The 14,005-nt window shown below is 37.1% G+C and overlaps 1 protein-coding gene across 1 annotated transcript; it reads left to right on the top strand.

Annotated features, from left to right (window-relative positions):
• Window positions 1-11,729: 11,729 nt before the first annotated feature.
• Window positions 11,730-13,624, top strand: LOC135772846 (perforin-1-like). Its single transcript, XM_065282402.2, has 2 exons — window positions 11,730-12,241; window positions 12,345-13,624. Exons 1-2 carry the CDS (start codon window positions 11,730-11,732, stop codon window positions 13,549-13,551), a joined length of 1,719 nt encoding a protein of 572 aa, XP_065138474.2. The 3' UTR covers window positions 13,552-13,624.
• The last annotated feature ends 381 nt before the right edge of the window (window positions 13,625-14,005 follow it).

The raw sequence follows: 14,005 nt of genomic DNA, 5'->3' as shown, positions 1-14,005 counted from the left end.
AGACTTTCAGTTTTAGACATTTAGTTTACAATCTGACACGAAAATCCCTCCATACCTATGTGCATCACGTGTCTTGTCAAAATAAGTGCCTCATGCGTAAACAGAGTTTACTGTTAAGGGAGTGTCTTGCATGTATTTTGTGAATGTGAGCGTCTCTTTTATCATAAACGGTTTTGGGGCATGCACTGTGCAGGTGCAGCAGCCACTTATTTTGACAAAACACCTGATGCACACAGGATCTCTCAATGCGCAGAACACATATTATGAAAATAGGAACCACACACGACACTCTGAATACTTATTTTGAATTAGCGCCCCTCGGATGAGCAGTCACGAGCCGCCACTGGGCTCAATGCTTCATCAGCATCATAACTGTTGTTGAGTTAAGTTGGCTTTATCAGCCTCCAAATGCAGTGTAAAGATGTCACATTAAATATTAAAATATGTATGCACCAATGCACCTAAAGATAGGATTGTATTCCTGACCAGCTTATTCGAGTCAGAGTCAAGTCCAAGTCCAGAGAGGGTTGAGTCCGAGTCAAGACGGAGTCCAGAGAGGGTTGAGTCCGAGTCATTTCTGATCTCACTCAATTCATGTTTTGTTGAAAATGTCAAAGTTACCCTCAGTTCCTCAGAAATCCACTCTATAATATTAGGTCCTACAATATACACAGGTCCACTGTAACACAAACCACAGCATACCAATTTACAAAAAAATTATTATTTATGAAACAAAATAATAATTTAGTTAAAAAAAGATAATTGCTAAAAAGCTATAAAACTGTGCAAAAGTCTTACTGTGCGTTCACACGGAAGAGGCGGCAAATACGCGTCTACCGCGTCTAGTTTGCCACTTGAACATTTTGAGTTTACTTGCTTCATCCGCGCGTGAAATTCTAGTCATTCGAGACATTCACGCGGAAATTCGCGTCATGGGAGGGGCTTCTGCCAGGCCGGAGATCCAAGCATTCACCAACTCCTTCACGAGCTGCCCTGACGGCCACCTGCAGTGCTACTTCCGGCCGGCCTAAGTTAGATGACCGTGTCGGTGGGAGGATTTCCTTCGAGGACTGCGGAGCGCCTGTCTATCGGTCTTCGATCAGTAAATCATTGAATATTCTGTGTGATTACAGAATGTAAACATATTTTGCAGGGACCAGGTAGACCATGCCGCAGGATGCCTAAACGCGTTTTTGCATTGACTTAACATGTAAATCATCCACGCTTGCCGCCTCTTCCACGGCTGGTGTAAACGCAGCATTAGGCCACCACCACCAGACTTGTTGTTTTAGAAGTTTTAATGTCCATCCATATTTGTTATTCAGTCTATTTTATTAAGATACAAACAGAAAATACAGGAAATATGTACAAAAAATTAACATTTTCAGGACTAATGTCTTCTTTAGGCATCGTGGGTGTTTAGTGTGACCTCTCTTGGCACTAAACACATCTTGAGCATTTTTAAACAGAATAAAGTAGAAAGACAAATTTCTTTAAAATTAGAAATTAATTTCATTTATGTTTCAGAGATCCTGCAGTTTCCTGCTATTCCTCAAGTTGAAGGGGAGTTTACCCTAAAAACTTTTCACTTCAGTTATTTATTTTTATACAGTTTTTAATACTATATACACATTTCCTGTATTTTCTGGATGTTTTCTTTTTAAAAGACTGAAAAAACAATTATATATGATCACTATAACATTGCAAAAATAACAAATCTAATTATGGCATGGTGGTCTAAGACTTTTGCACAATACTGTATATTTAAAAATTTAAATAAATAAATGTTATTATGGTATTGTGTAATGATATCACCAACCACATAATAATTTATCTTCTAAGATATAAATCAAGAATAAAATAAAAATAATACAGAAATATATGTAGACTAAATTAACAATATTGTGCTGACTCGTTTACTGCTGGACTTATGTGTAGTGCCACTCTGTGTTTTAGCGCCACCGTCCTATCATTTTGGGTAACAGCGGCTTATCTAATGCTTAAATCTCACTGGACAGGTACGTTTTATTGTATAGCCATGAGGTAAAAGTCATGGCAGTGCACAAACCTCCCCAGGTCTGACCTTCTGACCTCGCGCCAGTCTGATACACGCAAAAAATCACCAAATCACTGTTCGTGTCAATCTTACATCAGTTTAAAGAAACAGTAATATATATTTTAAAAGGAACTCGTGTGGACTCGAGAATAAGTCAGATTCCAAATGTATTCGAGTACGAGTCGAGACCGGGTCAAAATGCTCACAAGTCCATGACAAGACCAAGACCATTAAAAATGGTCTCGAGACTGAGTCCAAGACTGAGTCCGAGTCTCGAGTACTACAACACTGCCGAAAAATGTAGATAAATTGGGTATTAATGCAAGGTGAAATATAAGTTGTGGTCGCTGGCGCTCTGCGAAGAAAACACTGTATCAAATGTCATGAACTTGCCTGATTAGAAATTGAACAAAATTGCATTCTTTGGTTTGTTTTTTAAAAGCTTACATTTTGGGTAACAATCAAATAACCCGAGACAATGGTTTCATTTTATCAACAAACTACTTAAATATAGCAATTCTTTGACTGGTTCTGCCTCAACTCACAACGCAATGCAAGGGTTTAGTCTTGTGTTGTGTTTTGTACTTTTATTTTGACACCCTGTTCTGTTCTGGCTTTTATTTTGATATCTTGTCTTGTCATACTTCACTTCCCACTTCCTGTGTATTTGTATAAAACCGGTAAAATCAGACCATGCCCTCGCAAAGTATTGTCTATCTGCTGCATTACCAAGCGTTTCTCTGTCTTGTATCCTGTATCCTGATTCTGTTTTTCTGTTCCTGTTTTTGACCTGTTGCCTGTTACTTTGGATTTTGATTGTTTGCTTCCTGCCTTGACCTCTTGCCTGTTTTTTGGATTACGATATTGGATTACCCTTGTTGGATTTGTTTGCCTGCCCTTTTGAGGATTTTACAATAAAACCTCCTGTACATGGATTCGTCTCAATCTCGCTTTGTGTAAAGCAGCCCACATTACACACAATAATCTCCATTTCATATCCAATTTTTTGTTTCTTGACAAAATTTTAGAGCTAATTGTTGCTAATCAATTGAAATCTCATCCTACTACAAATTATCTTTTTGAGCCCCTTCAATCAGGATTTCATAAACTCTAATCAGCTTTAGTTAAGGCCACTAATGATTATGCTAATATAGCTTCTGATTCTGGCTGTCTTTATATCTTGATTCTTCTTGATCTCAGTCCCGCATTTGACACTGTTGATAATTCAATTTTACTTACTCGAATAGAGTCTGTCTTTAGTGTTTCTGGGACTGCACTAAGCTGGTTTGATTCTTATCTCTCAGATCGAAAGCAGTTCATTACTATGAGTAGTTTCAGGTCTGATATTTGTGTTGTAAAATCTGGTGTCCCTCAAGGATCAATTGTGGGCCCTTTACTTTTTAGCATTTACATCAGCCTGGTTTACTGTAATAGCATTTATATTAATGTCTTTGGTCAAATTAAGATGTAAACTAAATAGTTTAACCCTTTAAAAATGCAATGGATTTTGAAAAGATATCTAGAAAAACCGGGCAAAAAACTTTAAAGGCGATTTTCTCAGGTTTTCAGTTGGAAAAAGAGGGCAGACAACCTGCCATATCTTTAAAACCATTCAAGGTATGACTTTGACTATGATATCACTTGAAAGCTTATGATCCCGTCTTTCCATTCATACCATTATCTCAATTTAGAAATTTGAATTTTGAAATTTGGGTCACTGTGACTCATTTTGCTGGATCAGGTCACTTTTGATTAAATATATACAGGCAAGTGAGCTACTGTCTGTTTTAAGGTTTGTTTAAACTGCTTGATGTTTAGTATCAAACACCAAACAAACACGAGCGCTGACATACAGTAATAGATACGGTAAAACAATTTCCAATTATTGACGTGGTGACTTAAAGCCAGAATATGAACTGCCATGACATGCATTTTAATATCGTCATACATCCTACAGTCAGGGCCGTTCTTAGGCAAAGGCGAACTAATGTTTTTTTTTAAAAAGGGCATAATTGATGATGATATTTGAAAACATTACAACTTGTATTTCAACAGAGACATTATGGTATTACTAACATTTAAACCCATAGACCAATTCTGAAAAAAAATACAATAAGGCTACATATCTGATCTAATGTAAATGAATTAAGAAGTCTCTAAAAGAAGACCGATTACAAACTATTCATAAACCTAATTCTAAAATTGTTATAATATTATATTTAATACAATTTTCATTTTCATTACATTTACTACACCACTTTTACCAGTGGATGTCGCCAGCGTGCAGTGTTCTGGCCACAATGCATGGTAAGGTTAAATTTTGAAAAAGTTTTCTTATTATTATGAGATACTAAGTCGTTTCTATGGCAAAGTTTCTCATTGTTATGACATACTGACTTTGTTTGTTAAGAATGTTAAGAAGTGTGTCAATTCATGGTACATGTTTTCCCTCATTTTACCACACTGAAAGTGGAAACTTTAAATATTATAAGATTTTGGGGCATTTAAAAATGAGATCAATGCATTTTAGGCAATTTAAATATAATTAGCCTAAATAAAATGCCTCAAGTTGGAGGTTCAGTCTGGGCCCTCTGATAGGTAGATCTTGCCTTCAGGGTCGGATTATCCAATGGGGATTATGGGCATGTGCCCAGGGGCCCACGCGCAGTTTGGGCCCAAGCGACGGGAGAAAATAAAATGTAAAATCGAATTGTTCATTATTTAGATTAACTATTTAAGCGCAAATAACCCCGCGCTGAATCGAGCGGACTGTGGGTGGCAGTAGTCTTCATACAGTAGTTTAAGTGCAGAATTAGTGAGAAAAGCAGCAGTGCACAGTTGATTTATCAGACAGTCCAATACTTTTCTTCATCTACTGTATCCTGAATTTGTGAATGTCCTGTAAATGACACAAATTCAGTGCTGCTCTGACAGCCTGGTAAAGTAATCATTTGTATAAGAAATCATTTGTACTTCGTATGTGTCGAACGGAGCCGTCCGCGCTTGTCCGTGGTTGAGTATGCTTTGGAAGCTGCACGTAAACACACGCGCGAGACAAAGATAGACGCGGAAAGTTTGTCATATTTGCCCTTCCTCCTCTGCATCTGTGCGCAACAGTTTAACACACATCACCAACAGACAGACAGGTAGGCAGGAGCTCTTCACACAGGTTGTATTCCAGCTGTGGTTTTCTTGACTTGTGGGGAGGTCAGTGGAGATCAAATGACTTAACTACCAGTACTTCAGTTTAACAGATAATTATCCAAAAGACAATTTTTGTCTTGCTAACATGACTCATAATACGTTTTCTAAAGTGTAGATAAGCCAGTTGTAACAGATTTTAGTTTAAAGTTCAATACTTTTTGTAACAGTTCCAGTTGCTTTATTTTTTTATTTTGTTAATCTATCTGTAGTGTTTTTTCCCATATTTTTGCAGCATTTTTCCTATGAAATTTACAATATAGCAGCAACCCTCCTGTTTTAGTTTAGTGTAAAGATGTGTTATTTTAACACCAAAAGAATTAAAAAGATTTACTACAACGTGCAAAACAAACAAACACATTATTAGTGAAACTGTCTACCCTCTCCTTGGGGCAGTCATTGACTCTAAATATATTTGAAACTAGTAGAACAGAAAACATGCACATTGTTGGCAGTATCATTTGCTGTCTTCTGTTCTTGTGTTGAGGTGTTGCTAACAAAAAGAACCATATATATATATATATATATATATATATATATATATATTAGGGCTGTCAAAAGATTAATCGCGATTAATCGCATCCAAAATAAAAGTTTGTGTTTACATAACATATGTGTGTGTACTGTGTATAATTATTATTTATATATAAAAACACACCCAATCATGTATATATTTAAGAAAAAATTGTTATATTTATATATAAAATATTTATATTTATATATAATATAAATTATAGAAATGTATATACAGTATTTAAATGCAAATATTTCTTAAATATATACATGAATGTGTGTGTATTTATATATACATAATATTTATACACAGTACACACACATATGCTATGTAAACACAAACTTTTATGTTGGATGCGATTAATCGCGATTAATCTTTTGACAGCCCTACTATATATATATATATATATATATATATATATATATATACAATTTGATTGTGTGCGTGGGGGGGCCTACAAGACATTGTGCCCGGGGGCTTCCAAACTCTTAATCTGGGCCTGAGCACGGATGGGAGGGGCGCGGTTGACATTCATTTTCGGTTGACATTTTCGGCTGGATTTTTTTATTTCGGCCCGAAACCGATAATTTCATTTGCCGCCGAATTTTTCGGCGACAGAAATTTAGGTGCAGCCCTACTTTTAAAATCTGTTAATGTTATCCCACCCGGCTCTTTAGATCCTGGATATTTTTTGCCCTAATGTATTGGATATTATGAACAACTCATTGAACAGTGGCTGTGTTCCTTTATGCTTTAAGCAGGTGGTGGTTAGGCCTTAGATCTCAAGATAGCTATTCATGCCTTCATCTCATTCAGAGTTTTGCAATGACTTTTTACCAGTGTTGGGGAAATGCATTACAAGTAACTTGCATTATGTAATATTATTACTTTTCTGAAGTAACGAGTAAAGTAACGCATTACTTTATAAATGTACACATTAATATTTTAGTTACTTTTAAAAAAGTAATGCAAGTTACTTTTCAGTTACAAAAAAAATAATGTACTGAATATAACTGAACTTATATCACGGGCCTGTTAAATGCTTTATCCGGATTGTTTGAAAAAATGTTCCATGAGTGTTGATTATTTTTCTGTAAACCGCACACCTGACCTAACTTGTCAAATGTCTTACAAATAGGCACCAGAGCAATTTTGTGGTAACTGGTATAAGAGGAATAATTGGTCCTTTAGTAATAAGAAAATAATGCACACCTGCGGTGTTGGGTGTGCATTATTTTCTTATAATTCAATGGCCCATCATCAATTATTCCTTACGTAGAATTCGCGGCTGAGTGGGAACAGTTTTAATATATATACATACAACACATACATACATACATATACATATACATATACATATACATATACATATACATATACATATACTTATACATATACATACACACAAGAGGCCGCCATTGTGAACATGGTTTTGGCCAATAATTGTATCAGGTTGCGAGAAATCCAAGCCAATATTATCAATGATGACAATATTTTCAATAACATCCAACGAGTCTCTCTGTCAACATTAGGTCGAATACTAAAGAAAAATCAAATATACATGAAGCAACTGTATCATCAACTGTATCGGTTAGGGGAGACCGGGGCTGATTGTCTCACGGGTTGGTTGTCACACTGCTTATTCCAGACATACTACATGGCGCTGTGGTACAATTTTGAAAGTCGCAATAAAACAATCACACACACACACATTCTGGTTTCCTGTATATTTTATTCCCCTTACCTACCCCAGTCCCTAACCCCAACCATCACAGAAAACTTTCTGCTACTTCACATTTTCAAGAAACATCATTTTGTTTGATTTATAAGCTTGTTTCCTCATGGGGACATCAAAATGTCCCCACAAGGTCACAAAAATACTGGTATTCCTATCTACGTGATAATTACCAGGTACACACACACACACACACACAAAGTGTTTTAAAATATTTATCCACATTTAAAAACAGTCTGTGGGTGGACATTCATCGTATTGCATTGGTTTTCATTTCTTTCATTGACTTTATTGTATATGAGAGGTTGTAGTGAGCTCACATATACTGCTAGAATGAAGACTAAGGTATTGAATTAAACAGGAAAATATCAGGCATGCATTGCTACCACTCTTAACGTGCTAATATACAAGAAATGGGGCTAAATAATTGACCAGATATTAGCAAAAAATCATAGCTTGCACTTTCTGTCTGTCTTTCCTCAGAGTGCAGTTTTTCCTTTTCTTTCATATTTGTGTTTAGTATTGTGAAATTGGCAAAGACCTGGTGGTTGTTTGTGAAAGCTTTATACGCAAAATTAATAGGGCCTAGCCATTTTCATTATTTCACAGAGTATATTGACATATTATACATCAGAGTGTAATATGACATTGACAAAATATTAAATAACCTTGTCTGATTGTCTGACAGTATTGTGGCATAGTATCAGGACATCCTTGTGTCTGTTGCGCACAGCTAGGGGTGAATGACTGGATGATGGGCCTATTTGGGAGAAGGTCCAGGGCTGTTTTTTAGCCCCAGTCAGTCCCTGGCCAGACCTTGACATTTTTGCGATGGAAATATGCAGTTTCTGAATGCACAACTGCTCTGTCATAACAAACATCTGTAAAGCAAAAGTAACGTAAGCATTACTTTTTTACAGGTGAAAATAATCAGGAGGCATCTTCAAAATATTTATTTCTGACTAAATTTAAAATAAAAAAGTGGGAATTGAAGAACCCTTTTGCCAAAGAACAATTTCAGCAAAAAAGGGTTCTTCAGTAAGCTATGGTTCTATATAGAACTTTGCCATCGTTTCAGAACCTTTGAAGACCCATTTTTCTTAAGAGTGTACGCCGGTCTGTGAAGCACAGACAAACACGCGCACCCAGTCTTTACTACCACAGCCGCTTGTAATGCTAACCAGACATCCAAATGCCGCCATAACCACAAAAAATTAATAAATAAATCCACATGGTCATCGTTTTTGTGATCAATCATCGATGCCACTTTCGAGTACTCGAGCAATCGAGTACTCGTAACCATCTCTACTCTGTAAACATGCATTCATAAATATTTTTATTGTGTTTGCAGAGCACTTTCATTTGAATTCTTGCAACATTAAAAAATTTTGACATCCATTTCGAGGACTTCACAACTAATCAGCATAAACTTGTGTCTTTATTTTATTTCATACAATGCGTCTCCTCTTTTCGTCAACAACTTAAAGGACAAGTTCGGTATTTTAGACTTAAAGCCCTGTTAGATTGTTTATGGTCAAATAGAATGGTTTTGACTGAAATTTCGACATTTTCGGCTGCCCTGAGAATTTTCGCGTGTTTGTGTTTCAGCTCAGACCTCTACAATGGGTTTAATGGTGCACTGGAACAATCCTTCCTAAAATGCATTAAACTTTCGTTTACAAAGACGTGAAACTCACCGAGTGGTCAGGGGTGTTCACTGATATGCTCACACAAAAATCGCTGCAAAAGATGCTTTCCAACAGCTGTTTTAGCATTCGTTGTTAACTTGTGGACCTATTTCCCCAAACGCCTCACACCCGTACATTCTTCCGCTTAGAGCTTGAATAATAAACACTCCAGCCCAGGTGGTGGCGCTAATCCGCCTTTGCCAATTGCAAGAATAGAAACAAAGTTCCCGGCGCGGAGTAATACCGTACCTCACAGGACATCTAATACAAGTCAATGGAGTTGGTAAAAACTACGATAAAACCTGTTGGAATGCGTCTTTTGGAGCGATTTTTGTGTGAGCATACCAGTGAACACCCCTGACCACTCGGTGAGTTTCACGTCTTTGTAAACGAAAGTTTAATGCATTTTAGGAAGGATTGTTCCAGTGCACCATTAAACCCATTGTAGAGGTCTGAGCTGAAACACAAACACGCGAAAATTCTCAGGGCAGCCGAAAATGTCGAAATTTCAGTCAAAACCATTCTATTTGACCATAAACAATCTGAAAACAGGGCTTTAAGTCTAAAATACCGAACTTGTCCTTAAAGAGCACAAAATGTTTGTCTGCAGCTCCCAAATCTGTGTTAAGATGCCACATAAAATACATCCACTTCATCTGCAATAAATAAAATACATCTGCAAACAGACAGGTAAAGCTAATCATCACTCTAAAAAATGGTGCTAAATAGCAATTAAAGTGATTTACTGTTAACATTTGGCAGGGGTCGTACCTTTTTACCTAGAAGAGCCAAACAAACAAAATATTTTGCCCAAAATTTTTCAAAAGAGACAGAAAAGTTTACACTCATGTATTAGAAATATTTGGAAATTTTTTATGTAACAACAACAGCAGTAATATACGACTTTGCACTGGTAGTAGTTCTGGTTATATACAACACCATTAGGTGGCATTAACGCTGTTTTTTCACTCAAGCTAACTGTGGGCTACACACAATACTACATAACAAGCACTATATTTTGTTTACTGATAGTGCTGGTTACTAACACTACTAAGACACCACAATTGAAATTGGTACACTATTACATTACATTACAGAATTACATAATTAATGAGATTTCTGTTGCTGCATCATTTTGCTCAGTGTTTTGTAGTTTGGGTCGTAACTGGTGAGATTCAGCTTCATGCAGGCATTCAGGCTTTCATCTGTTAACCTTGAGTGCAAGTTGGTTTTAATGTGAGAAGGACTGCTCGCATGTCATTGTCAGCAAAGCAAGTGGCTGGAAGTACATTTCCGGTTTTCAGTATGAGATTGTCTTCGCGTTGGAGTTTTGACACCCACATATCTGACACCTTCAATTCAGCTGCTTCCAGCTCAAAATCTCCAATGGAGATGCCAGGGATGACACTGAGTTATGATTTTGAACAAATCGGCATGTCTGCGGAAGTCAGCAAAACGTGATTTGAATGACATCAGTAAATCAGACGTGAACGCTGCAAGCTGCATGAGGTTGAAATGATGAGCTGGGTCCCTCGCTAAGCAACCATCTCTGTATGCTTGCAACTTTTAAGTGCAGGAGACGGACATTTTCAATGTCTCTGATAAACAGCTCCAGCTTTGTAATTTAAATGCAAACACTGCCTGTTGCAGGGACAAGATTGTGTTTCCAATGCCTTGCATTTTCACATTGAGGTGGTTCATATGACATGTAATCCACCAGGTAGTGAAACTTAAGGAGCCACTTAATGTCAGTGAGCTTGGGATGAACATTTCCTTTAATTTCCAGAAATGCAGCAAAGCTGGCAAACACTTTTCCCTGAATAACCAACACACATCGCTGTGCAGTAGCAGCCCTGGATAATTACTCCCTACTTCATCCAACAGGGCCTTTAAATGGCGATCATTCAAAGTTCGGGCACAATGAAGTTCACAATGAACAGTTCTTGCTGACAAAGCATGTCTTTGATTTTTTTGGATAATTTTATCCTCGTTTGGGAGGTCATTATTAAACAGTTTTTTTTAGCCACACTGAGCATGCAACACTTAATGTAGGCTTCATCTGTAAACGGTTTCCCACTCCGTACAATCTCTAGAACACCAGCAAAGCTCACAGAATTCAGATTCATGCATTTGTTAATCTATGCTAGCAGTTGCTGCTGTCCGGTTTCTATTTTCCGCTTAAATTCAGCGCAAGCTTTTTCCTGTATTTCCCATCAGGATATTTTGCGGCAAATGCTGCATGGTGCGTCTCAAAATGTCTGAGTACATAAGCATAGCTATAATTACGAAGAGAATAACCCACGTCATAGCCAGTTTTTTTTTTTATAGTTCTTTGCCTATTAATACACCACAGACCTTTGTCACCTACAACCACAACCCACATAAATATCAGGTTAGACTTTTATACAAGCTGTTTTCTCTTCTGAGCTCTGGATGTAATGGTAGGAAAAAATATATAAACATTAAACAACAATCTTTATAATATAACCGATAATAGTTGTTAGTTAAAGCCTAATGCACTTTTCCTTACAGATCATGGGGCAGTTTTGGACGCTTATTTTCTGTGCTTTGCTTCTCATGATCACTTCTGGAGAAGATGAATTAGGCACAACAAAAGAGTGTGAAGATGCTCCCTTTGTTCCAGGGCACAATCTTGGTGGAGAGGGATTTGATGTTGTGACCATGAAGCGAAAAGGTTCTTACGTGATCAACACAGAAAAATGGGATTTAGGAAACGGCACCTGTCAGCTGAAGAGAAACCGATTCATGAATGGAGTGAAACAGAAGTTACCAGCAGCAGTTGTACACTGGAGGCCCTTGCCAAAGTGTTCAATGATAGTCTCCAGTCGGGTCTTTGAATCAAGTGAGTCACTGGTCAATGATTCATCATCAGCACTTTCAGCCAGCTGGAAACTTGGTCTAAATGTAAAGTTAATTGGAGGATCAGTTGGCGGCACCCATTCAAGTGAAGCAACATTTGCAATGACAAAATCAAAAGAAGACAAATACAGTTTTACCAAGCATGAAGTTGCATGCAAATTTTACAGGTGATACAATAATGAGAACTTTATTCCTGTTAAATGTCATTCAAGAACTGTTTTTTTTTTTTATATAAATTTAACCTAACAGAATGTTAACCTGTTTCTGCAGGTACAAGGTAGCCGAAAAACCACCTCTTCATCAGGAGTTTGTTGAAGCAGTCAAATCTCTTCCCACATACTATGATGCAAATGCCTACCATAGCTTGATCAACACATATGGTACCCATTATATCACTCATGTGGAGTTAGGAGGAAAAATGAAAGCCATAACAGCCATCAAAACCTGTCAGGCATCAATGAGTGGACTTACAGATACTGCAGTGAAAGACTGTTTGGATGTGGAAGCCTCTGGAATAATCAAAGGAGTAAATGTGGCAGCAGAGACAAATTTTTGTAAAAAAGAGAATAAGAAGATGGGTACAGGTCAAAAGTTCAGCAACATTTTCAATGAACGTCAAACAGAGATTATCGGAGGAAACATAAATGGAGAAGATTTGCTTTTTTCTGGTTCTTCACACCCAAATTCCCTTAAAAACTGGCTTGAGTCTTTGAAGAACCTCCCTGACATTGTGAAATACACTCTCAAACCCCTTCATTTAATACTGAGTGAAACAGATCCTGTCAGGAATGGACTTAAGAAAGCTGTTGAGGACTACATTATTGAAAACTCTCTAAAGAAGGTTTGCTCAGAATCTTGTGCCATCAGCAGCAAGCGCAGTGCGAGAGATCGATGTGTTTGTGTTTGTAGGCCCAGTCAAGTGATAAAGTCTAATTGTTGTCCAGCTGAAAAAGGACTTGCCACACTGAAAGTCTACAAAATCTACGCCAAAGGTTTATATGGAGATGTGTGTACTAAAACAGATGGTGTTGTATCAGTCAAATTTGGTACACAAATTAAACGCACTGAGATTATTAATAATAATAACAATCCACGTTGGCCAGAAACATTTGAGTTTGGTCCCATAAAGATTAATATGGCTAATCGACTAAACTTTAAAGTATTTGATGCAGACAGCTACTGGAACAGCGATCTCCTTGGTGAATGCTCATTTGATCTTCAGAGTGGTGTTGTTACCGACACCTGTATCTTTACACATGGCACCTTCTTTTTCACTTATAAAGTGCAATGCGCACCCAGTCTAGAGGGCCCTCAGTGTAATGAATACAAACCTTCTCCAATGGCTTCCCATCTTGCTAACATTTTTAGCTCAAGAAATGGTATTCGGGTTAAGGACTTGTGGAAGCTAGAATTAGCTCGCAATAACTCCAATGAATTCGTCTTTAAGAGCCCTCATGAAAATCAGGTAGAGCTGTAGAACCTCTCACATTAAGCCCTTACGTATCATTTAAACAAAAATGTAGCTCAGGTAATCATTTATCGATTCAAACTGCTTAAGTATATCCATAAACGTTGTGTGAAACTTTGCCTTCAAATTGCTATTCTTTGTACTTTTCTTGAATTAAAGCATTCACAAAGACAGACCTGTGTATTCTCTTTATTTTGAAACTTCTTAAACTCCCAAGAAAAAACAGTCGAGCTAAATTTGCAACTGAAAACATGTATTGCATAATTCATAAATATTTTTATTGTGTTTGCAAAGCAGTCTCATTTGAATTCTTGCACCATTAAAAATGTTGACCTCAATTTCGAGGACTCAATAAATTTGTGTCTTTATTATATTTCATACAATGCATCTCCACTTTTTATCAACTGCGAGGCAATATATTTTCTTTAACAGAATTCCCCTTTCAAAGCCTACAGTGAACAGC

The sequence above is a fragment of the Paramisgurnus dabryanus genome, chromosome 19, assembly GCF_030506205.2.
Source record: "Paramisgurnus dabryanus chromosome 19, PD_genome_1.1, whole genome shotgun sequence".
NCBI lineage: Eukaryota > Metazoa > Chordata > Actinopteri > Cypriniformes > Cobitidae > Paramisgurnus > Paramisgurnus dabryanus.
This window is presented reverse-complemented; position numbering and strand designations above follow the sequence as displayed.

Bases quoted from the DNA above. Each gene is read 5' to 3' on its own strand.
- LOC135772846 (XM_065282402.2), top strand. From the start codon at position 11,730: ATGGGGCAGTTTTGGACGCTTATTTTCTGTGCTTTGCTTCTCATGATC. The intron at 12,242-12,344 runs GTGATACAATAA...CTGTTTCTGCAG, and splicing joins GTTGCATGCAAATTTTACAG to GTACAAGGTAGCCGAAAAAC.